The following is a 25,744-nucleotide window of genomic DNA, read 5'->3' on the forward strand; positions in this document are numbered from 1 at the left end:
AAAACAGTGGTATTCAGTGAGGTAAGATGAATTAAATGTTCATTGCTCCTGCCAAATTAATTGCACTGAGTGGAGCGGATCACCACTCCAAGATGGCGTCCCAGCGTCTCGTCAGCGCCAGTAGGCAGTAGCGCTCGATATAAGATGTCTATGGCTCCCAGCCCACGGTTCTTCTTCTCGGCGGTTTCATGGCAGACTGTCAACAGCAGTGATACAACCTTTATTATCTTACCGTCAGAACATAATATAAACTGGCAAACGTATAAGTTAACTCTTGTACTGCGTTGTATAAAGCTGAATCGCAGGTTTTACTGTAAATATAGTTCCAAGTGACGTCACTTCCGCACACATTGCCTGTACAGTCGTGTTGCCGTAGCTAACATTTCCGGTGCGAACTCACGCAAATTTCATTCACAGCAGATTGACCACACGACACACGGAGAAACTGTTGGCGGGCAGAAGAGGTAAATCACATGTATTTGTTTATTCTTGAAAAAAAGGAAATTTCAGTGTTGTATATTGAACATTTGTTAGTAGCATTTGTTACAACGTGGTGATGTGCTTCCAGTCAACACGCTTCAAAAAACAACTCGACAGAAGGCAAAAACAATGCCGTAAAAATGAAGAAAAACGTGAATATATATTTACAGTTTCTTTTCCCGTGTTCACTAAATGCATGTGCTGTTGGGTCATTCTTATAATCCAGTGTCATTTGAGTCCCCGTGACATTACGTGGTATATTTTGTTTCAAAAGGAAAACGTCTGAATTTAAATGTGAAAAAACACGTTTTATAGTGTTCCACAATAAAGTCTACTAAAGGCCTACTAAAATGAGATTTTCTTATTCAAACGGGGATAGCAGGTCCATTCTATGTGTCATACTTGATCTTTTTGCGATATTGCCATATTTTTGCGGCATAGCTCGGTTGGTAGAGTGGCCGTGCCAGCAACTTGAGAGTTGCCGGTTTGATTCCCGCGTGTGCCGTCCTAGTTACTGCCGTTGTGTCATTGGGCAAGACACTTTACCCACCTGCTCCCAGTGCCACCCACACTGGTATAAATGTAACTTACTGTAGATATTGGGTGTCACTATGTAAAGCGCTTTGAGAGTCACTTGAGAAAAGCGCTATATAAATATAATTCACAAAAAAAATGCACAATTTGCTGAAAGGATTTAGTAGAGAACATCAACGATTAAGTTCGCACCTTTTGGTCGCTAATAAAAAAGCCTTGCCTGTACCGGAAGTAGCAGACAATGTGCGCGTGACGTCACTGGTTGTAGAGCTCCTCACATTGTTTACAATCATGGCCAGCAGCAGCTAGAGCGATTCAGACCGAGAAAGCAACAATTTGCCCTTTAATTTGAACGAGGATGAAAGATTTGTGGATGAGGATAGTGAGTGTGAAGGAATAGAAGAAGAAAAAAAGACGAGGGCAGTGGGAGAGATTCAGATATTATTAGACACATTTACTAGGATAATTCTGGAAAACCCCTTATCTGCTTATTGTGTTACTAGTGTTTTAGTGAGATTATATAGTCATACCTGAGAGTCGAAAGGGTGTGGTGACCGCCAGTGTCTCTGAGGGAAGCCGACTTATTACCACAATTTTCTCACCGAAACCTGCCGGTTGACATGTGGTAGAGAACCATGTTCGCTTGACCGCTCCGTTCCATATTAAAGCTTCGCAACAAACAAAGAAACACCGGCTGTGTTTGTGTTGCTACAGCCAGGTGTAATACACCGCTTTCCACCAACATCTTTCTTATTTGTAGTCTCCATTATTAATTGAACAAACTGCAAAAGATTCAGCAACACAGATGTTCAGAATACTGTGTAATTATGCGATAAAAACAGGCTACTTTTAGCCGTGAGCGGTGCTGGAAGAACATATACGCTACCACCGGTGACGTCACGCGCACGCGTCATCATTCCGTGACGTTTTCAACTGGATACTTTGCGGGAAATTTAAAATTGCAATTTTGTAAACTAAACCGGCCGTATTGGCATGTGTGGCAATGTTAAGATTTCATCATTGATAGATAAACTATCAGACTGCGTGGTCGGTAGTAGTGGGTTTCAGTAGGCTTTTAATATACATTGATAAATTAAGACAATTTGATTATTATAATTGTTTTTACAAATCGAACAAACTTACGTTCACGTCATGATTCAGCAGGGGTTGGAACTGATTCTGCAGTCTTCCCTGGGACCAGTGGTCCCTACCACTAGGGGCGCTAATGAGACTAATCAGTGGCACAGCCGTGGTCCCTTTAGCTGGTATTCCCACACGTGACTTCTTCCCGGAAGTGAAAACAAGTGGTGGGTTACTTGCCAACTCTCCTGATTTTCCCGGGAGACTCTCAAATTTTAGTGCTCCTCCCGACAATTTCTCCCGAATTCCACCCGGACAACAACATTGGGGTCGTGCCTTGAAGTCACTGGCTTTAGCGTCCTCTACAACCTATCGTCACGTCCGCTTATCATCTATATTCACAGCGTGCCGGCCCAGTAGCATAACATACCTTATTTCCTTCAATTGCCGCCGGGGCGCTAATTAATTTAAAACCTCTTCTCACTCCTGCGCTTACCAAAGGCATGCGGTAAAAGTAAGCATGCGCTAATTGTTTTAAAACCTCTTCTCACTCCGGCATTTACCAAATGTATGCAGTAAAAATTTTAGTGTGATGTAAGCTTGGACCTTAAATCCTACTGAATAGCTCTAGATCTTCTTCCCCTGATGCGATTTCAAATTACCGGTATTGAAATCAGCCTCCTCCATTTTGAAAACGATGACAGAGAAAATGTAACTCGTGACGTCACGAGTTTGACCAGGCGGTAATACTAAGTATGCGCTAATTATTTTGGGAAGCGAGTTTGACCCGGCAGTAGTTCAAGGCAGGTGCATACTATATGCACTGCGGCAATTCAAGGAAATACAGTATGCGGCTTTTACTCAAACATAAGTGAATGCAAGGCATAGTTGATCAACTGAGGGTCACACTGAGCCTGGCCGTATAAACAACTTTAACACTGTTACAAATATGCGCCACTATGTCAACCCACACCTAACAAGAATGACAAACACATTTCGGGAGAACATCCCCACCATAACACAACATACACACAACAGGAACAAATACCCAGTACCCCCAATCACTTGAATTCCGAGGTCTCAAGGTTGGCTAAGATAGCTGTTGTACAGCAAGCAGCGTGCAAACTAAGTTCTAAAGAGGCTTAAATCTTCCTGCAAAAAGCACCCAGCAAAAAAATGTAACTATGCAATATAATAAATCCCTATTCTTTTATCAAAGAAAGATTTGTACAAACCCCATGTCCATATATGAGTTTGGAAATTGTGTTTGATGTAAATATAAACGGAATACAATGATTTGCAAATAATTTTCAACCCATATTCAGTTCAATATGCTACAAAGACAACATATTTGATGTTCAAAATGATAAACTTTTTTTTTTGCAAATCATTAATTTTAGAATTTGATGCCAGCAACACATGACAAAGAAGTTGGGAAAGGTGGAAATAAATACTGATAAAGTTGAGGAATGCTCATCAAACACTTATTGGGAACATCCCACAGGTGTGCAGGCTAATTGGGAACATGTGGGTGCCCTGATTGGGTATAAAAACAGCTTCCCAAAAAATGCTCAGTCTTTCACAAGAAAGAATGGAGCGAGGTACACCCCTTTGTCCACAACTGCGTGAGCAAATAGTCAAAGAGTTTATGAACAACATTTCTCAAAGAGCAATTGCAACAAATTTAGGGATTTCAACATCTACGGTCCATAATATCATCAAAAGGTTCAGAGAATCTAGAAAAATCTCTTTCCTGGCCCGCCTGCAGTCCAGACCTGTCTCCCATCGAAAATGTGTGGCGCATTATGAAGCATAAAATACGACAGCGGAGACCCCGGACTGTTGAACGACTGAAGCTCTACATAAAACAAGAATGGGAAAGAATTCCACTTTCAAAGCTTCAACAATCAGTTTCCTCTGTTCCCAAACGTCTGAGTGTTGTTAAAAGAAAGGGTGATCTAACCCAGTTGTGAAGATGCCCTTTCCCAACTACTTTGGCACGTGTTGCAGCCATGAAATTCTAAGTTAATTATTATTTGCAAAAAAAAATAAAGTTTATGAGTTTGAACATCAAATATCTTGTCTTTGTAGTGCATTCATTGAATATGGGCTGAAAAGGACTTGCAAATCATTGTATTCCGTTTATATTTAAATCTAACACAATTTTCCAACTTATATGGAAACAAGGTTTGTACATGACAAAACAGATGCAAACTTGGAAAAGCTTGGAGGTCTACAACTTATTTGTGTGGCTGGGTCAAGGACAGTGGTATCAAGACTCTCCCAGCTACATATGCATTGTTTTTGCTCGGGTAAGGATGCATTTCATGATTTCACTTCGCTTCTAAGATGCCATGTCTGTTGCTTTTGTTGTTGCCATTTTACGAGTAACGTGCTTTACCCTGTCTTTAGCAAATGATAGCTACAGATGTCAAAATTGTGTATATGCTGAAAGCTTCATTTATGATTGTTGCCTTTGGTAAAAGCTTAATTCTTTCAAGTTTTGCTAACCTTTTTATTTCTATTATTTGCACTCACCGAGTTGTTCTTTTTCAAAACACTCGTAGCAAACATGTGCTTAAGAAATATAAATATATCAAGATAATACTTGTACGGGAAATCACAACCGTTAAAAGTATATCAAACAAACATTTAACAAAGTTATCACTGCAAAGTCGTGCATTATTCTACTCTGCTCCCTTGGACTGGATTGTTGGCTGCATGCTTTGATAGTTGTTGTTTTGTAAAATCTTGCACTCTTCCGCCCTTTTTAATAACTTCTTGAGGAACTCTCAAGAAACGTTTGTCCTATTTTCGATTTGAATGACTCGTACAGCCCACAACAACACAAGCATAGGGCATTTTTTTCTTCGAGAAAGGCTAAATGGAGCCTCGTACTCTTTGAGAACAGAGCTAGCTTGACCACCACGCATATTTATTCGCCGTGCGTGACGTAGTAGAATCCAAGCAATAGGGACCACAGCTGTGCGACTGATCGTCCTTAGAGGCCATAGTGGTAGAGACAAATATAAGTCGTGAACATTTTCAACTTTTTTTAGTTTAAAATTTTTTTGATTTGTTCCAGAGTGATAGTTTAAAAAAAAATTGGGCTGCAATACTTTTATTAAAACTTTTTGAAAAAGCTGTAACTAATAACAATGCATAAGGTGCCCGAAACATGTTACACAAATGTTAGACGTGTAATTTCAATGTTGATGATGTACATTTATTGGAAACAAGGAATGAAGGTTATGGCAAGTAGATGTTTGTTTCCACTATTTACCCTAAAATTCACATTGAGGCATTAAAGTGGGTTTCTAATATAAATTGATTAATCTAGATGCTTTTTATTACAGTTTAGACTTTTTTTTTATAAAGAAAGTACACAAATATTGCATATTATGAAATTATTAGGGTTGTCAAAATTACAAGTTAATTTATCAAATTTTTCACAAAAATGAAATTAATATTATATAAAAAAAGATAATTACCCAAATTGTTTGACAGTTTTGACCCAAATATCTGTGTCCAAATATTAGGTTTATCAGTTAATTTAAATTATGCGAGCAAGTAATAACCTCATGATGAATTCCAATTCAAAAGTGTCATTAATCAGATTTTTAAAAACATATATTTAATTTGACAGCACTAAAATCGTGCTTTACAAGTGCACAATATTATAATGATTGTTAAAAGAAGATCCTGTGGTAACTTGTGGCACTCATTTTATTCTATAGCAAAATGTAAGCATTTTAAGGCAGTTGCAAAAAAAAAATCTAACCATAAACAATCACTTGAATGTTAAGGCTTGTAGGCAGAGATGCTTTATTGCAAACACTAAATGTTTGCAGCTATGCATATGTACAAAATAAAATGTGTCCAAAATTAAGGTGAATGCGGCTTATATAGGGACGGCGTGGCGCAGTGGGAGAGTGGCTGTGTGCAACCCGAGGGGCCCTGGTTCAAATCCCACCTAGTACCAACCTCGTCACGTCCGTTGTGTCCTGAGCAAGACACTTCACCCTTGCTCCTGATGGGTGCTGGTTGGCGCCTTGCATGGCAGCTCCCTCCATCAGTGTGTGAATGGGTAAATGTGGAAGTAGTGTCAAAGCGCTTTGAGTACCTTGAAGGTAGAAACGCGCTATACAAGTACAACCCATTTATCATTTATTTATTTATATATAGAAATTATGGTAGGTACACAAAGTATTATGGCCACCCTGTTACTGCTCTGTCCACTTACTATTTTTCCACATGAATTAAATAAAATGTAATTATATTTAGATTGTCTTTGTAGTTAACATTTGAAATTAATACAAACTGTAATCACTTCAAAACATGGCATATGTCCATTGAACTTTACTTTTTGTTTTGCAACTGAAATGTGTTAAATCTACATTTAGAGAAAAAAAAGGTAATGAGTATTCATGGAAGTTTTTTTAAACACTTAATAATCAAATAATGGACACATTGGGTCTCCAAAATGAATGTGCAGTCAGAACACTTATCAATAATGTTTGAACATGTCCCATAATAGGATCGACAATTGGACAATCTTGCATGCCAAGAATTTCTTCAAAATTAATGTTTTCGGTTTGACAAATATATTTTTTTGTAGCGATAGTTTAATAAGCCCTCCTTCAGTTATGAAAATATCTGTTATAGGGGTCCAAAGAAGTATACAAAACCAACTTTTCTTACCTGCGGGTTTGGCCAATGTTTTTGTGTGTGTGGGATTCCCGTAACTCCCGAAAATTTGGATTCAAGCAATGGAGGCGTGGGGGAGATATTATTAAAGCACTTTTTGGTTTTTCCAAACAAGCAGTGGAAAAACAGTAGTCTCGATATATAGAAGCGCTAAAAATGACAACATGGTCTGACTGGTTGGAGATGCAGTCAAAAGGGGGCTTTGGCCAGGAGGACAACTTTGGCACGTAAATAAGACCGGCTACAAAATATTCTGAAGAGACTGTCAGAAAGCTGCTTGAAAATGAGCTGGAAAAAAAATGTTGCAACATTTTGATCAAAGAACCACCTTTACATACGTTATGTAGACCACAAGGAAGTGTTTTAAATGTAAAAAAAAACATCAAAATATGACCCTTTTTTTTTTAAAAAGAAAGTCCAACTACTGAAATATTACTTTATTGTAAGAATGACCCAATCGCTTTTAATTCACTCCCACTTGTATGTACTTTACGCTTACGTCTCAAGCACTTTGGTACACATTCGAGATTCTGGAGTGTTCGTATTTACGAAACTTACCGAACATTTCATGTAATTTTTCTAAGGGAGACATGGAACAACATCCAGCTTCTGTTTCGGAGGAATTGAAGCAATTTGTATTACATGGCGCTCCATCTACAGTGTATTACATCCCGGGTTTCATATCTGAAGATGAGGAGTCTTATCTCCTGCAACAGATCTATAAATCACCCAAACCTAAATGGACCCAGTTGTCTGGCAGAAGGCTTCAGAACTGGGGGGGATTGCCACATCCCAGGGGCATGTTGGAGGAAAAGATTCCTGCATGGCTTCATAGATATTGTGAGAAAGTGTCCAGTTATGGTGCATTCGGTGGGAAAACGGCTAACCACGTGTTGGTGAATGAGTATAAACCAGGAGAGGGGATTATGCCACATGAAGATGGTCCTCTGTACCACCCGACAGTCACCACCATCAACTTGGGCTCTCACAGCCTCCTGGACTTCTACAAATCCATCACCCAGCTGGACGGCGACGCCGTGCTGGCAGAAGGCGATCGCTATCTTTTCTCACTGCTCTTGAGGCCGCGTAGCCTTTTGATACTCCAGGACGACATGTACCAGAACTATCTCCATGGCATTCGGGTCTGCGAGCAGGACACTCTGACGGACAAGGTGCTGAACCTGTCGGCTGCCGGAGCTAAGCCAGGAGAGTTGCTGACCCGAGGAACCCGAATTTCCCTGACCATTCGTTATGTGCCCAAAGTCTTGAAGACGAAGCTTATTCTTGGACGGAAATGAAGTTCCGTACTTTGACCTGCACTTAACTATTTCATCAAATAACTGAACATCATTGCTAAGTAAATCATGTCAATTGTCAAATCTGTGGATCAACATTTTATTATTTTTTTTAAATAGGGGTGTTCCTAGTGGCGGTGGGGGCGTAAACATATAGTTTGCTATGACGATGCATATATTTTCTTTTAAAAAGGCAAAACTATGCATTTAAAACAAATCGGTGTTATTATTAATTATAGTATTAACATTAATTTTTTCTTACATATTTTTCTTTATTTGTCAATCGTTACTGCTTATAGTTTTGTTGAGCATTTTTTTTCTATAGATTTTGCTAATCCTTTTAGTTACCGTACTCTTTCATTGTTAAAAACAACTAACAAGAAATCTAGCATCTATTTCTGGTGTTTTTGTTGACCGTACTCGTGTTTAGAGACTATTTCTGTCAATCCCGTGTCCACGACGAACAGCGAGAGCTGCAGAGCCGGAAGTCATACTTGCTTCGCGCTGCTACAAGCCTTTCTCCCCTTAAAAGCCGCCACAGTCCTTTGACATTTTGTAGATCACTATCTGTAGATCGCAGACATGCTGCCTCTGCTCCAGGCAATCTTCTGCTTATTATCTACATCATTGCAACAACTGGTTTCAGCAGTGTTATTCTGGTGATCAAAGTCTTTTATTGGCGGCCAAATTTTCGGTGCATAACTTGTCAATAGTATGCAAATATTTGGCTATATATATCTATTCAGACTGTAGCAACCTGCTGGGGTTAATGTGTCTGATTGTGTATTATGATGTTCATTGTTCCCATGGTCTTGAACACACCGTGTTGGCAGAAAATGGGGGGAGTGATTTTTTTGGACGCGGGGCGGATGTGTGTTCACGGGAGAGATTACATGTTGGAGTTGGGCCGGTCGTCAACATAAAATTGGCAATACAAATTAAAAAGAGCGTCGGACCTTGTGTTTTCATCTTTACACTATAAAACATTATATTACATTACTTTGAAAAAACCCACAATTTTAACTTGTGGTGGCTACTGTCAATTACATTAGGGGGAAACCCTCGTGTCCCGATACTATTTTTCATTTCCGCTACGAAGTTGGATCACTGAGTGTTGGCCGAAACCGATATTTATCCGATACGATATTAGCAGGAATCATAGTACGATATGGTTAAAACTATATCACGATGTACGTTTTTTATTTGATCGATGTCGATGATTAGTATTGATACTTTTCAAGACTTATTTAAGCATGTCAATAAATACAGTAAAACAACTTCCAACTTACCAAGGGTGCTATTTGTCAGTGGAGAGGGTGTCTGGTAGACAGGTAGGTAAGGTAATAAAATAGTTAAAGTAGATTTCATGGTAGTTGCAGATTTTTTGCAGCGTAATTTTAGAGGCTTCTCATTAAATGGACACATTGAAAGTGTCAGGATGTTGCCTCAACATCTGCATTAAAACCAACAAAACTAAAGACAAATTTCTGTTGAAGTGAATCGTCACCCGAGAATCGTGATTTGCCTAAAGATTCCTAAAATATGTGTATATATATATATATATATATATATATATATGCATATATATATATATATATATATATGTATATATATATGTATATATATATATATATATATATATATGTATATATGTATAGTGTTTTATCGGCCCAGTCCAAGTACTTACTTTTATTATTTATGTGGAATGTTACAAAAGGTTTGCTTAAGTGGAATAACTCAGAGATCAATGGTTGGTATGAAAAACACTAAAATTAGACATATTTATGCTTTTGAAGTGGAAAGTTATTTTGGTATTTGGTGACACCTCGTGGTAACAATAATTATTGACGTTAACACACGAAACAGTAAGTTGAATGATGCGGACACGTTTGTTACTTCCTTGGAAACTTTCTATGTGTAAGTAACATGCAACTATAATTATTTGATAAATGTGTTTTAGAATGCAATATTGTTCAATTAAGGACACTTGCTACATATGTCCGGCTTGTGTGCTATTATCTGCTTACCTGTTGTGTAGCTGCTAGCTCCTTGTAACCTATAGCCTACCACGTTTAACTTTTGTAAATAAATTGACTGAAATATAAGAAAAAACGATCTAGTGTGCTTATTGGCGGACATGTTCACTTGCTGTCCAGCTTTGCACAAGTAAATAGCTTGTATCGTAGCTTATATCAGTGATTTTAGAAAAAAGCCGGTATCATTAGTTACTTAGTCAATACACGATATCAACATCCAATTGGGAGACCAGTGGAATTAAAGAATGTTTACTTTCTCTATGATAAAGGAGCCGAATAAACATTTTGAATCTGACCTGCTTAAAACTGTTTTCCACAGGACTGGACTGTATCTGTGCACTGTAATAAATTATTTAATAATCTAATTTGCATAAGTGGCGGTGATGCAACACAGTGATTGTCTGGATGGGTAAAATTTAGCTTTTAGGTGTGCTTCTCAAGAAATATGTGACATGATCTCTAGTTTTTCACCCTCATTTAACAGAACATGTTAACATCAAAATGTACTCCAAAAAGCGCACATGGTTGTTGTTTTTTTGTATTTTAGTCAAGTAATTTAAAAAAGGTAATTATCGTAAGCTATAGGCTGCTAGGAGCTGGCAACAACACAACAGCTTAGCACTAAATGGCACACGAGCTAGATTTTGAAACAGAGGCATTTGTAATAAGTGATTAAAAAATATTGCTGTCTTACACGCACATTTGTCTGTATAAATAAATAATTAGTTGCATATTACTCGCACATAGTCTCCAAGGAAGAAGCGCGTATTAGAAAGTAAATAGTAACAGGTTTCCATTCTTTAACATACCGCCTTCATGAGCTTAAATAATTAATTATTGTGACCGCCAGGTGTTATTTAAAAAACTATTACTCCTCTATTTCAACTTTAAATACAGTTAAAGTTAATTCCCGGTGGTTAATAATAAACAGGATAGAGTTTTTCATACCAACTATTGTTATCTGAGTCATTTCACTTGATCCAACCTTGTCTAACATTCCACACTGCCAAATAAAAAAAAGTTAAATTTGTGCTGATTTCATATGGGATTAATATTCTATCAGCCAATACTCAAGGCTCTACTATCTGTATTTTTTTTGTGTCTGAAAAAGTTTTATCGCGACACTGTACACACTGTGTATGAAACTGTATAAATGTAAATAAAACTGATGTAATAATTGACATGTTCACAATTGTCAACTGTTGATTTCATGCATGGTTTTAGTGTAATTCTTTCCTCCTTGTCCGGCATTTTGTCTGACCATTCTTTCAAAATTAAAAAAATCCATGTGTCTTAATCAAGGTTCTTTTTATTAATGCCTATTCTTTAATATGTACAAGACATATAAGAACTGAAATGTTTTCGGCACAGTCCCACGAAGAGCAGACATACCTTACAGGGAGACAAGAACAGGACCGCCAACGGGTCAGCCACTGTCAGGTTCAAACACTGATGACATCTATTAAACAGACAAGAAGCAAGGAACCATGCAGAGACAGAGTTCAATTTAGCTCATGAGGAGAACGCACGGAGCTGCACACTTAGTCATATTCTCGCCCTACGCTCTAAGGTTCAGCTCCCGTGTCCCTCTATTCAGGAATTCCACAGTCAACATCACTGAGGCCGCCTTTAAAAGGATTGGTCACATATATCATGCAAAACAGGTCCAGGTCGCACGATACGTGAAGGAATGTGCTGGGGCTTTGTGATTTTGCCTTGTCTCTGCCTCGTCTGCGTGCTGTCTTATCTGCGTTGAGGTCCTTGTTATCTCTGCTGTCGTCTGTTTGCTGTCGTCTTAGCTTCATTGAGGTCCTTGAAGTCCTTGGCTTTTAGCAGGCTAAAACAAAGATAATATCTGAAGTTTCGTCCTTGCACGGATACAAAAGTCTAACTTGAGCACAATAGCTGATAACTATAGCAACGGACTTTAAGCATACTAAAGTTGTGTAAAAATATATACATGATTATTCTAACAGCCACTTACGGCGCCCCTTGAAAAAAGGTGGGGAACAGGTGATATTGGGGAACGGGGGAAGAATGTAAAAAAAAAAATCAGTCAAAGGCTGCACTCCCGGGAGGGGGTCCAGACTGAGGCCAAGGGAAAAAAATCACATAAACATGTTACATATAATCACAAAACTTGGAACAGAGGGGATGGAGTGGGAGCCATGGAGGCTGGCTGCAGCTAAGAAGCGCTTACTCAGTCGTCCATCACCCTGAAGGGGAATCAAGCTGTGGTGGGTTGTGGAGTGGGGTGCATTTGCCCATTTTTCCAGGGTGTAGTGATGTTGTGTCCAAAGGCCTGGAGCCACTTTGCATGCAGTGGAAGCAAAGTTCAACTCCCAGGTGTTGTTGCGGAGGGAGGGAGATCAAAGCGTCCAGCATTGATCATTAATCATAGGGATTAACCACTATTGGGCCGAGAGCGCCTACGAGAGGGCCGCCAAAAAATATCTGTTTCTCAGCTGTGGTTTGTATGGACCGCGGGGTAAACAGTTGTAATACCCTTTTCCACCACTTGTGGCATTAGTGACAATATTAGATGAACAGAAGACGTCTGGAGCTAAAAAAATGTCATTGAGAAGTTTCTTTAGCGCAAAAAATATTACTTAAATGTTGAAGCTGTATTTTCATCTGCATCTTCTTTTTTTTTTATTGACAATTCAGTTAGTAACTATTCATTGATTTATTTTAGCAACACATGCCCCAGAGAGGGACAAGCGGTAGAAAATAGATAGATGAATGATATATGTAAAATTATTTTTCATTAGTTATTTATGGATCCCTTCCAATGCAGTATAATTAGTTGGTACTTTTCAAAATCAACCCGACCTAAGCCTAAAGTTTATTAGATAGATAGAAGTTGTAAACTGTAGGTAAGTTAGATGTGATTCTTGAATATGATTCAAATCTAGAGTAAAATTACTAAATTAGTGTGAATTTTTGACTGTGCCCCAGGCTCGTTTGTACTAGTAAAAGTTTGACCACAAGGTCAAAAAGGTTAAGAACTCCTGTTTGAGAGCATGAATCCCGTTCAACATCGCATGAAATGGGGGAGGTGGGATCGCATGTTCGTCATGTAAGAGACACAATATTCAACTTTTTCACCTGCAATATGATACCAATATTGGAGCCTTGAGTATTGGCCAAAACCTATATTAATCCGACACGATATCAACAGGAATCATACATTTATTATAATGTTGCAAACCGTATGATCAGGTAAAAATAGTCAAAAAAAAAATAATAATAGTAGGTATTCATGGATACATTATTTAGTCATAACTATCTGAAATATACGTATGCTGTCTTTAAATGGAAGTGAAGTGGTAATTGTTTTAGGCAACACCATGGGTACCACAATATTACATTAAGCGAGGCAGTATGTTGAATAATGCGGACACGTTTGGTACTGGATACTTTCCAATGCGCTTCTGTTTTGGAAACTTTGCATCTGTAATATTATGCAAGTATAATTATTTGATACTTGTTGAAAAAGTTAAAGTACCAATGATTGTCACACACACACTAGAGCCGCAATATTATTTTCTGCATTTGACCCATCACCCCCTAGGAGGTGAGGGGAGCAGTGAGCAGCAGCGGTGACCGCGCCCAGGAATCATTTTTGGTGATTTAACCCCCAATTCCAACCCTTGATGCTGAGTGCCAAGCAGGGAGGTAATGGGTCCCATTTTTATAGTCTTTGATATGACTCGGACAGGGTTTGAACTCACAACCTAACCATCTCAGGGTGGATACTCTAACCCAGTGGTTCTTAACCAGGGTTCGGTGAGTTGGCCTCAGGGGTTCGGCGGAGGTCAAAACACACCCAACTCGCGGCGGTATAGCTCGGTTGGTAGAGCGGCCGTGCCAGCAACTTGAGGGTTGCAGGTTCGATCCCCGCTTCCGCCTTCCTAGTCAATGCCGTTGTGTCCTTGGGCAAGACACTTTACCCAACTGCTCCCAGTTCCACCCACACTGGTTTAATTGTAACTTAGATATTGGGTTTCACTATGTAAAGCGCTTTGAGTCACTTGAGAAAAAAGCGCTATATAAATATAATTCACACTTCACTTCAACTCATCGTGTAAATACAAACTTCTCCCTATCGGCGTATTACGGATACGGAAACAGCTGACTGATTTGCAGGTGTGCAATTTGTTGTGAGTTTATGCACTGTGTTGGTTTTGTGGTTTGAACAAAGTGATGTTCACGCACTGTTCATTTTGTGCACCAGTAAAAAAAAACATGGTAACACTTTAGTATGGGGAACATATTCACCATTAATATAAGTGCTTATCAACATGCAAATTAGTAACATATTGGCTCTTAACTAGTTATTAAGTTCTTATTAATGCCTTATTCGGCTTGGCCTTATTATAACCCTAACCCTCTAACCCTGACCCTAACCCTAAACAAATAACTCTAAATTAAGTATTTATCACTTAGAATATGTTCCCCTAGTGTCCAAATAACTCTAAATTAAGTCTTTGTTACTTAGAACAGTGGTTCTCAAATGGGGTACGTGAGATTTTTAAACAAATATTCTAAAAATAGCAACATTTCAAAAATCCTTTATAAATATATTTATAGAATAGTAATTCAACAAAATATGAATGCAAGTTCATAAACTGTGAAAAGAAATGCAACAATGCAATATTCAGTGTTGACAGCCAGATTTTTGTGGACATGTTCCATAAATATTGATGTTAAAGATTTAAATTTTTGTGAAGAAATGTTTAGAATTAAGTTCATGAATCCAGATGGATTTCTATTGCAATCTCCAAAGAGGGCATTTTAAGTTGCTGATTACATCTATGTGTAGAAATCTTTATTTATAATTGAATCACTTGTTTATTTTTCAACAAGTTTTTAGTTATTTTTATATCTTTTTTTCCAAATAGTTTAAGAAAGACCACTACAAATGAGCAATATTTTGCACTGTTATACAATTTAATAAATCAAAAAATTATGACATAGTGCTGTATTTTACTTTTTTATCTCTTTTTTTTTTTTAACCAAAAATGCTTTGCTCTGATTAGGGAGTACTTGAATAAAAAAAAAAATCACTTTTTTCAATGAAAAAAGGTTGAGAACCACTGACTTAGAATATTTTTCCCATACTAAAGTGTTCCCAAAAACATAGAACTTTGTCTTGAATTTGAAAAAAAATATATTTTTTTATTTTTCACTAAAGAAGAGTTCGGTGAATTTGCATATGAAACTGGTGGGGTTCGGTACCTCCAACAAGGTTAAGAACCACTTCTCTAACCACTAGGCCACTGAGTAGGTTATATTGATTGACAAATGGCGGGTTGTTGACTGCAACACTTGCTTGTGTGCTTATTGTGTGCTTAGCTGTTGTGTAGCTGGTAGTTTCTAGTCGCCTATAGTCTACAACAAGAAAAGAGTAAACTTGTGTGGACATTTAGATGTCAACTGGGTAAATGTAGGTAAACGCGCTGCAGGATATAATCGATATAATCCGATACTTGTTTTTGTGCTGATATTGGAACCACATCAATATTGGATCAAGACACCATACATAAGGGGTGTCCAAAGTGCGGCCCGGGGGCCATTTGCGGCTCGCAGCTAATCCAATACCGGCCCGCCTCACATTCTGCAAAAATTGCAAAATTGATAGTATTGCAAAAATAAAAAATAAATATTTTTAAAAAGTGGAATGAGGTGAAATCTAATGAGAAAAAGTGGCAAGGTTGACACAAAGCTGCCATGCAGGCATTTTTTTCCCCCTTTGTCCTTATTTTCTTTTTTTTATTGCTCCAAAAAAAGGACAAAAAAATCTGTTATAGTGAATTATTACCTAAAAAATATCACTTTAAAATGTTTTATGTGGAAAAAATATTGCATATGTCGTGTGGTTCCCATATAAAACATCAAAGTTTTGCCAAAAGAGCATAAAACAAACAAAATAATAGTTCAAACTTAAAATCGACAGATATATCGGAAGTTGATCTTGAAATTTAAGTGTTTAAAAAAAAAACTAATACAATGCATCCCTTTATGAGTGGGGAACCTTTTGGATCTCAAATATATTTAGTAGGATTTTATTTAACTTTTCACTGTGATTACTCAAAAATATTAAATAATTAAAATCAATGGTGTCCCGCATTATTGATCTTTGAGGGCTTTAATTGCTAAATAAAGGAACTCTCCTGAAGGAATCAATAAAGTACTATCTATCTATCTATCTAAATACTGCATATTTCAGTTTTACTATAAAAAACAAAGTTGTCTTTGACAGAAAAGCAAAAAACCTTATTTGTTTTACTTTTTATCAACCTCGAGTTGATATAGAGATTTACTGTAAGCATTAAATAAAAAAAAAAATAATAATAATTTGACTTATTTTTAACATTTTAGTGATTGAGACCCTCTATGCTCGCCAGGAGCCCTAAGGATTAAAAAAAAAATCCATATGTTTTTTTATTGTTTGAAAATGAAAAATATCAAAACGGCCCCCGCATGCTTAAATTTTTCCGTGTGCGGCCCTCTGTGAAAAAAGTTTGGACAACCCTGCCATACATCAAATCAAAATGTGTATAGGCCCATCACAGTCAACTCTTTTTCATACAGTACAGTACTTAAAGGGGAACTGCACTTTTTAATTTTTTATTTATTTTGCCTACCGTTCACAATCTAATTCTGAGAGACAAGAACACATATTTTTTTAGGATTTTAAAAATTATAAACGCTTGGAAGATGCGGCTAATAGGATTCACTGTTGTAGCCTTCAAAGCCCCCTAAAACAACTATGACATTTAGTACTGCCACAAGTGGTGGAAAAGTGTATAAAAACTGAGTACCGCTGCGGCCTATATATTGTCCACAGCTGAGAAACAAGATATATTTTTTGTGGTCCTCTCGGGGGCACTCCCAGCCCAACAATGGTTAAAAACAAATCTAAATGATGCAACTTGTGGAATTGTTTGTATTCCGACACTAGATTTCTTCCAGGAAGTGGGGAAAAAAAGCGGTGGTCAACTAAGCCTTGCTGGCTGTTGTGCAGCAAGGAGCCTGCAAACTATCCGAGTACGCAAGGGGTCTAGATCTTTCTGCAAAAAGCAAATGCAAGCAAAAAAATCCAACTACTTTGTCAAAAAATATCAGTCGAGGGATAACAAGGAGTTCCCAGACATATCAAACTATTTTGTGCTTCGACGTCTTTCTACACGACAAAACAGTTGAAAACTTGGAAAAGCATGGCGGTCTACAACTTCTTTGTGTGTGACCGGGTCAAGGAAATTGATATCAAGACTCTCCTGGATAAATATGCATTGTTTTTGCTCGGGTAAGGTTGCATTTCATGATTCAACTTTGCATCTTGTGTCCATGTAAACAAACCAGCGCGCGGCAGTTTGACACCGTGACTGCGCATCCATTTAACAAACTAACAATTACTGAATCATCATCATATTTGATTTTTTTCCTGTTGTCACTTGTACTCTTGAAACGTTTCTGTACAAAATAAACAAGAGGGGAGACTTATAAGTATCTTTCCTGACAAAGTGTCATTGACTGGGACTTTCTGGTTTCTAGTAGTCAAATATTAAAATACACACAAAATCAAAATAATATTTCAATGGGAAATATTAAACAATTAAGTATATTAAAAATATATCTAACAAACTTAACAAAGTGGTCACTGCAAACTTGTGTGTTCTTCGACTCTGCTGTCTTGTGTTGGAGTGTGTGCCACTTTTGTCGTTGTCTTTCGTAAAATCTTGCACTCTTTTGCCCATCTTGGTTACTTCTCGAGGAACTCTGAAGAAACGCTTATCGTTTTTGTAATTTAAACGGTTTGTGCAGCCAAAAAATGCAAGCATAGGGCATTTTCTTTGAGAAAGGCTAAGGGTACACTAAGCCGGATAACCCATTAAATGAAAAATTATTTAGCCTCAGCCCTGTTTCAGCCACACTAAACCAGCGTTTAAGGTTCCCCTCCTCGGACAAATTTTTACACGGGTAAGTGTATTTCTTGAATCTTCGGCTCTTAGCTTTGTATGGACTCATTCATCGTTTACAAACTGAGTTTGGAGAGGAAGTGACGCCAGAAAGACCGCGCCCACACAGGAAGTGTAACTTGGAGGTGACTACTGGAAATATGGAGGCAAGTCATCTAGACTTACCCGTGTTTCTCATTCTTCTCCATGTACAGACGCTTCTGGAAATCACACATTAATACCTTAAGAGAAAGCGATTGCAGCTATTTAGGATACAACACTTCTCGGACGGCAAGAGAACTTTTGAATATCCAGGTCAGCTGTGATTCTACGTACTGAAAAAATGTGTCCGTTTGTCGACGGAGAGTCAACGAGAATGCGCGCTCCCGTAGATATGACAAAAAAGGTAGCGTGTGCTTTGTATTACCTGGCTGTCGAGCGAAGACTAACTACGGCTTATGGAATGGCAAAGTAGACCGTATCAGTTATTGTCTGCCACGTATGTCGCAGACTCAACGTCTAAGTCCAGAGTATATAAAGTTACTAAAAACAAATGGACAATGAAGGTAAAGGCAAAAGAGTAAGGAGTGTCCTGACCCGATATCTACATCCCTACACTGAAAAAAGTCAGTGTTCAAAAACAAGAAGAACATCCATTTTCTGCCGCAAATTCCCTTTGGAGTTGCGGGGGGCGCTGGTGCCTATCTCAGCTATAATCGGGCGGAAGGCGGGGTATACACCCTGGACAAGTCACCACCTCATCGCAAGGCCAAGAAAAACATCCATCCCATCCATTTTCTACATATATATAAAAATTATGGGTATTTTATTTGAACAAGCAAAATTATCTGCCAATAGAATAAGAACATTTGGCTTGTTAAGACTTTCCAAAACAAGTAAAATTATCCAACCTCAATTTACACAAAAATACCTTAAGTATATTCTCACTTATAACAAGTGCACTTTTCTTGGTAGAAAAAAAATTAGACCTTTTTGCTCAATATGTTGAAAAATATTCTTAAATTAAGTAAATGCTTGGGCTATTATCTTGACATAATAATATGCGCTCGGCATCATGATTTTTTTTTCCGTGCTTGAAGTAAAAAATTATTACTTTAAAAAAGTAGTTTTATACTTTTGAGTTTTGATGACATAGCTTTGCAACAGTTGATATTCTGGTTTCAATCATGTTTTACTAAATATGTCATAAAATCTCAGCAACAAGCTGTAATATCTCACCGAGATAATTTAGGACCAAAACACTTAAAACAAGTAAAATACTAACATAAAATCTGCTGAATGAGAAGAATTATCTTATCAGACAGAAAATAAGCAAACATCACCCTTATTTGAGATATTTAATCTTACTTAGATTTCATTTTTTGCAGTGTAGGTTGATTGTTGTCAAATGTTCTTTGTCACATTTTTTACATTCGTGCCCAATAAAGGTTTGATTAATTTATGATGGCTCAGGTGTGATTCACTACAATAGGGCCCCACAGCACACTGGATTCCAGGTAATTGTAATACCACAACACTGGATATTGTTCAGATAAGTTAAATTTAAGAATTTGCACACAAAGCAACACTGGAGGTGACTGACGTGCACTGCAAAAAGTCGGTGTTCAAAAACCAGAAAAAAAATAAAATACAAAAATGAGGGGTATTTTACTTGAACTAAGCAAAATTATCTCTCAATAGAACAAGAAAATTTGGCTTGTCAAGACTTTCCAAAACAAGAAATATTAGCTAACTTCAATGAACCCAAAAATACCTTAAAATAAGTATATTCTCACTAATAACGAGTGCACTTTTTTGGTAGAAAAAAATATACTTTTTTTGCTCAATATGTTGAAAAATATTCTTTGATTTTGTAAATGCTAGTGCCATTATATTGATATAATGATATGTGCTCAGCATTACATTTCTTGAAACCAGCAAACTTATACTAAAAACTGATTTATTGTTCTTAATGGAAAGGCAACAAGGCAACCGCTTGTTACTCTCGGAGTCTTCCATCCGCTCAGGCAAATCATATGGTCTACAAAAGCATCTTTCCATCGACAACATGACATCATCGCGCCAAGTGCGTGCTCTTTCAGTCAATTAGTGCCAAATTTTATTTAATTGTAACAATGAAGAATTTATCTAAATGTGCATGAACTATTTCTGTTCAAAATTGTTAGAAATGTTAAATGTTTAAATATCAACTGTCAGTTTACTGTACTGTGACAACTGTACTACTTTATGAGTACGTCTTTTCTATTGTTTCATTGAAAATAAAAGAGCAAAGTCCATTTGGCTGTCATCTGTTTTAATTATGACACACAATTGTGTCAAAGTCATGATTTTTTACAGAGACAACATATTTGAAGGTAAAACTGATAAACATTTTTTTGTGTGCCAATAATGATTAACTTTTAAATTTGATGCCACCAACACGTGACAAAGAAGTTGGGAAAGGTGGCAATAAATACTGATAAAGTTGAGGAATGCTCATCAAACACTTATTTGGAACATCCCACAAGTGTGCAGGCTAATTGGGAACAGGTGGGTGCCATGATTGGGTATATAAGCAGCTTCCATGAAATGCTAAGTAATTCACAAACAAAGATGGGGTGAGGGTCAACACTTTGTAAGCAAATTGTCAAACAGTTTTAGAAAAACATTTCTTGACGAGCTATTGTAAGGAATGTAGGGACTTTACCATCTAGGGTCCGTAAAATGATCAAAAAGTTCAGGAAATCTGGAGAAATCACTGCACGTAAGCCATGATTTTACGGACTTTTGATCCCTCAGGCGGTACTGCATCAAAAACTGACATCAGCGTGTAAAGGATATCACCACATGGGCTCAGGAACACTTCATAAAACCACTGTCAGTAACTTCATTTGGCCGCTACATCTGTAAGTGCAAGTTAAAACTCTACTATGCAAAGCCTAACTCATTTATCAACAATATCCTGAAACGCCGCCAGCTTGCCTGGGCCCGAGCTCACCTAAGATGGACTGATGCAATGTGGAAAGGTGTTCTTTGGTCTGTCGAGTCCACATTTCAATTTATATTTGGAAACAGAGGATGTGGTGTCCTCCAGAACAGAGGATTATAACCATTCGGATTGTTATAGGCGCAAAGTTCAAGAGCCAGCATCTGTGATGGTATGGGGGTGTATTAGTGCCCAACGCATGGGTAACTTACACATCTGTAAAGGCACCATTAATGCTGAATGGTCCATACAGGTTTTGGAGCAACATATGTTGTCATCCAAGCAACGTTACCATGGACACCCCTGCTTATTTCAGCAAGACATGTGTTACAACAGCGTGGCTTCGTCAAAAAAAGAGTGCGGGTACTTTCCTGGCCCGCCTGCAGTCCAGACCTGTCTCCCATCGAAAATGTGTGGCGCATTATGAAGCATAAAATACGACAGCAGAGACCCCGGACTGTTGAACGACTGAAGCTCTACATAAAACAAGAATGGGAAAGAATTCCACTTTCAAAGCTTCAATAATTAGTTTTCTCAGTTCCCAAACTTTTGAGTGTTGTTAAAAGAAAAGGTGATGTAACCCAGTGGTGAACATGCCCTTTCCCAACTATTTTGGCACGTGTTGCAGCCATGAAATTCTAAGTTAATTATTATTTGCAAAAAAAAATAAAGTTTGAGTTTGAACATCAAATATTTTGTCTTTGTAGTGCATTCAATTGAATATGGGTTGAAAAGGATTTGCAAATCATTGTATTCCGTTTATATTTACATCTAACACAATTTCCCAATTCATATGGAAACGGGGTTTGTACTTGTGTTGATGACACAGCTTTGCAACAGTTGATATTCTAGTTTCAAGCATGTTTTACTCAATATAGGTCATAAAATATCAGCAACAAGCTGTAATATCTTACTGAGATCATTTAGGACCAAAACCCTTAAAACAAGTAAAACACAATCTGCTTAGTGAAAATAATTATCTTATCAGACAGAAAATAAGCAAATATCATCCTTATTTGAGATATTTAATCTTACTTAGAGTTCAGTTTTTGCAGTACGCACATTTACCATGCATGCGTATTAGTAGCTTTGCGCCGACTGACGGAGTGGGCTAGGGGGTCTTAAACGACCATTATGTTTGTGTGTGTGGACAAGGATAAGGTTAGGTGGGATTTACCTGGGATAACAGGGGCCTAAATGGCGCTTATAGTCCCCATTGTGAACAGACACTGGCTTGACTACTGGCATATTCATTGAGCCGGACGAGACATTAAAATCCAAGCAACACAGTATTGGGGATAAGGAGTAATGCTAAAATTTCACTGGTGTGACTTTCTAATTCACAGGACCATGGAGCCAGAGACCAAGCGTTGGAAAGGGACCATGAGTGACTCTTGGGTTGCTCACCCTGTCCTGTCAGATGAGCAGACACAAGTCATAGAGATGATAGACGCTTTTGCCGCACCGATCGTCAACAGGAGAGAGACATCTCGACTGGTCAAAGAGTTGAACAGTTCTTACCCTCTGAAAGGCCTTCAGCATGTGAAGCGGGTCCGGGCGAGCAAGGAGGAGGGCTGTCCTCATCCTTTGGCCGTCCTGCTATGTCTCGTCAGCGAAGCACCAAACACGACCTCGTTGAGCATCGCATCTCTGCTGCCCTCTTGTGTTGTCGGACATGACGGACTAGGTGAGCCTTTCCTGGTCAAGGTCCCCGCGCGTCCTCCTTTGACCAGGCCCCAATTCGAGCTGGCGAGCAAACAATGGCCGACCTCTTTCCATGAAGACAAACATGTGACGGACGCCCTGAGAGGTGAATTCTTCAGCCGAGCTCAGAGAGCTAAGATGCACATGTTCATGTCATCTGCCGTGGCTGCTGCCAAAGAAGGAAGGGCTCTGGGAATGGAGGCAGTGGGAGCCGTCCTGGTCGACCCGGTCTCGGAGAGTATCGTCGCGGTCGGCCATGATTGTAGACGCAAACACCCTCTGCAGCACGCCGTCATGGTGTGCATTGACATTGTGGCCCGCTCGCAGGGCGGTGGTTGTTACTCCTTTGACGAACACCCTGCTTGCAGGGGTCCATCGCCTGCCCCAGCTGTGTCACCCTCCCCAACTCATGTAGAGGGGAATGCATCGCGGCCGTACATATGCACCGGATATGATCTTTACGTGACCCGAGAGCCTTGTGTGATGTGTGCTATGGCGCTGGTCCACTCACGGATAGGCCGTGTTTTTTATGGGGCCGCCTTTGCAAACGGAGCCCTAGAGAGTACATTTAAAATCCACACGCAGAAAGATTTAAACCATCGCTTTGATGTTTACAAAGGAGTGCTAGCCAAACAGTGTCAGGATCTCAACAGTTTGTCTCTTTGAAACTTGGCTTTTATAATTTTTAGACTATAATATTAATTTTTTTTTAAGCCAACACATGAATAATTTATGACATTTCATGTAAAAGTAGCAAAGTGAATATTTTTTTAAGACAAATAACCAAGTCAAACAGCAGGTTAGGGCAGTGGTTCTCAACCTTTTTTCAGTGATGTACCCCCTGTGAATTTTTTTTTAATTCAAGTACCCCCTAATCAAAGCAAAGCATTTTTGGTTGAAAAAAAAAGAGATAAAGAAGTAAAATACACCACTATGTCATCAGCTTCTGATTAATTGAATTCTATAACAGTGCAAAATATTGCTAATTGGTAGTGGTCTTTCTTGAACTATTTGGAAAAAAAGATATAAAAATAACGAAAAATTTGTTGAAAAATATACAAGTGATTCAATTATAAATAAAGATTTCTACACATAGAAGTAATCATCAACTTAAAGTGCCCTCTTTGGGGATTGTAATAGAGATCCATCTGGATTCATTAACTTAATTCTAAACATTTATTCACAAAAAACAATCTTTAACATCAATATTTATGGAACATGTCCACAAAAAATCTAGCTGTCAACACTGAACATTGCATTGTTGTATTTCATTTCACAGTTTATGAACTTACATTCATATTTAAGCATTATTCAATAAAAATATTTAGAAAGGATTTTTGAATTGTTGCTTTTTTTAGAAAATTGAAAAAAAAAATCTCACATACCCTTGGGCATACCTTCAAGTACCCCCAGGGGTACGCGTATCATTTGAGAACCACCGGGTTAAGGTGTTGCGATCCGATATTGATAATATTAGCAATATCTGCGGCTTTACTTGATCGCATCCATCTATCCATTTTCTTCCGCTTATCCGAGGTCGGGTCACGGGGACAGCAGCCTAAGCAGGGAGGCCCAGACTTCCCTCTCTCCAGCCACTTTGTCTAGCTCCTCCCAGGGGATCCTGAGGCGTTCCCAGGCCAGCCAGGAGACATAGTCTTTCCAACGTGTCCTGGGTGTTCCCCGGTCGGATGTTCCCTAAACACCTCCCTCTGGAGGCGTTCAGGGGAAACACCTCGATGTGGAGGATCCACATGTACTCGACCGCAGATGACTCTAATTTCAGCAATTGTAGGCACTGCTTTTCTTATGTCAGTGCGGCCGCCATCTTTTGGCAGTCAAGATCGCCCCATCAACAACTACACGCAGGGAGGTGATGGGTCACATTTTTATAGTCTTTGGTATGACTCGGCCGAGGTTTGAACTCACAGCCTACCGATCTCAGGGCAGACACTCTAACCACTAGGCCAGTGGTTTTCAACATTTTTTCAGTGATGTACCCCCTGTGAACATTTTTTTAATTCAAGTACCCCCTAATCAGAGCAAATCATTTTTGGTTAAAAAAAGAAATAAAGAAGTAAAATACAGCACTATGTCATCAGTTTCTAATTTATTAAATTGTATAACAGTGCAAAATATTGCTCATTTGTAGTGGTCTTTCTTGAACTATTTGGAAAAAAAGATAAAAATAACTACAAACTTTTTGAAAAATAAACAAGTGACTCAATTATAAATAAAGATTTCTACACATAGAAGTAATCATCAACTTAAAGTGCCCTCTTTGGGGATTGTAATAGAGATCCATCTGGATTCATGAACTTAATTTTAAACATTTCTTCACAAAAAAAGAAATCTTTAACATCAATATTTATGGAACATGTCCACAAAAAATCTAGCTGTCAACACTAAATATTGCATTGTTGCATTTCTTTTCACAGTTTATGAACTTACATTCATATTTTGTTGAAGTATTATTCAATAAATATATTTATAAAGGATTTTTGAATTGTTGCTATTTTTAGAATATTTTTAAAAAATCTCACGTACCCCTTGGCATACCTTCAAGTACCCCCAAAGGGAAGCGTACCCCCATTTGAGAACCACTGCACTCATTCTTGTGAGAATCGTGCGTGTGACTTAAGCAATAAATAGTGAGACTATCAAACAACTACCAGGTACCAGACAATATTGTCTCATCACCTTCTCTTGCAGACGTTTTAGGTCTTTTTGGGGCGGCATAGCTCGGTTGGTAGAGTGGCCGTGCCAGCAACTCGAGGGTTGCAGGTTCGATCCCCGCTTCCGCCATCCTAGTCACTGCCGTTGTGTCCTTGGGCAAGACACTTTACCCACCTGCTCTCAGTGCCACCCACACTGGTTTAAATGGAAAAATTTGATATTGGGTTTCACTATGTAAAGCGCTTTGAGTCACTAGAGAAAAAGCGCTATCCATCCATCCATCCA

At 38.4% G+C, this 25,744-nt stretch overlaps 3 protein-coding genes across 3 annotated transcripts in view; 2 read left to right on the forward strand and 1 right to left on the reverse strand.

The window, feature by feature from the left end:
• The first annotated feature begins 334 nt into the window (after window positions 1–334).
• Window positions 335–24,865, forward strand: adat3 (adenosine deaminase tRNA specific 3). The gene is made up of 2 exons (XM_061918566.1): window positions 335–464; window positions 22,429–24,865. The coding sequence occupies exon 2, from the start codon at window positions 22,433–22,435 to the stop codon at window positions 23,450–23,452; it is 1,020 nt and encodes a 339-aa protein (XP_061774550.1). The 5' UTR covers window positions 335–464; window positions 22,429–22,432; the 3' UTR covers window positions 23,453–24,865.
• Window positions 343–11,313, forward strand: alkbh6 (alkB homolog 6). The gene is made up of 2 exons (XM_061918567.1): window positions 343–464; window positions 7,386–11,313. The coding sequence occupies exon 2, from the start codon at window positions 7,392–7,394 to the stop codon at window positions 8,097–8,099; it is 708 nt and encodes a 235-aa protein (XP_061774551.1). The 5' UTR covers window positions 343–464; window positions 7,386–7,391; the 3' UTR covers window positions 8,100–11,313.
• Window positions 11,424–25,744, reverse strand: part of ormdl1 (ORMDL sphingolipid biosynthesis regulator 1) — a 46,644-nt gene continuing 32,323 nt past the window's right edge. Inside the window, exon 4 of the mRNA XM_061918570.1 lies at window positions 11,424–11,969. Within this exon, the coding sequence (XP_061774554.1) occupies window positions 11,897–11,969 (73 nt within the window). The 3' untranslated portion in view covers window positions 11,424–11,896. The remainder of the gene's footprint in view (window positions 11,970–25,744) is intronic.

This window comes from Nerophis ophidion, linkage group LG13 (genome assembly GCF_033978795.1).
Source record: "Nerophis ophidion isolate RoL-2023_Sa linkage group LG13, RoL_Noph_v1.0, whole genome shotgun sequence".
Taxonomy (NCBI): Eukaryota; Metazoa; Chordata; class Actinopteri; order Syngnathiformes; family Syngnathidae; genus Nerophis; species Nerophis ophidion.

Excerpts from the sequence above, each read along its gene's own strand:
- adat3 (XM_061918566.1), top strand. The coding sequence starts at position 22,433 with ATGGAGCCAGAGACCAAGCGTTGGAAAGGGACCATGAGTGACTCTTGG.
- alkbh6 (XM_061918567.1), top strand. The coding sequence starts at position 7,392 with ATGGAACAACATCCAGCTTCTGTTTCGGAGGAATTGAAGCAATTTGTA.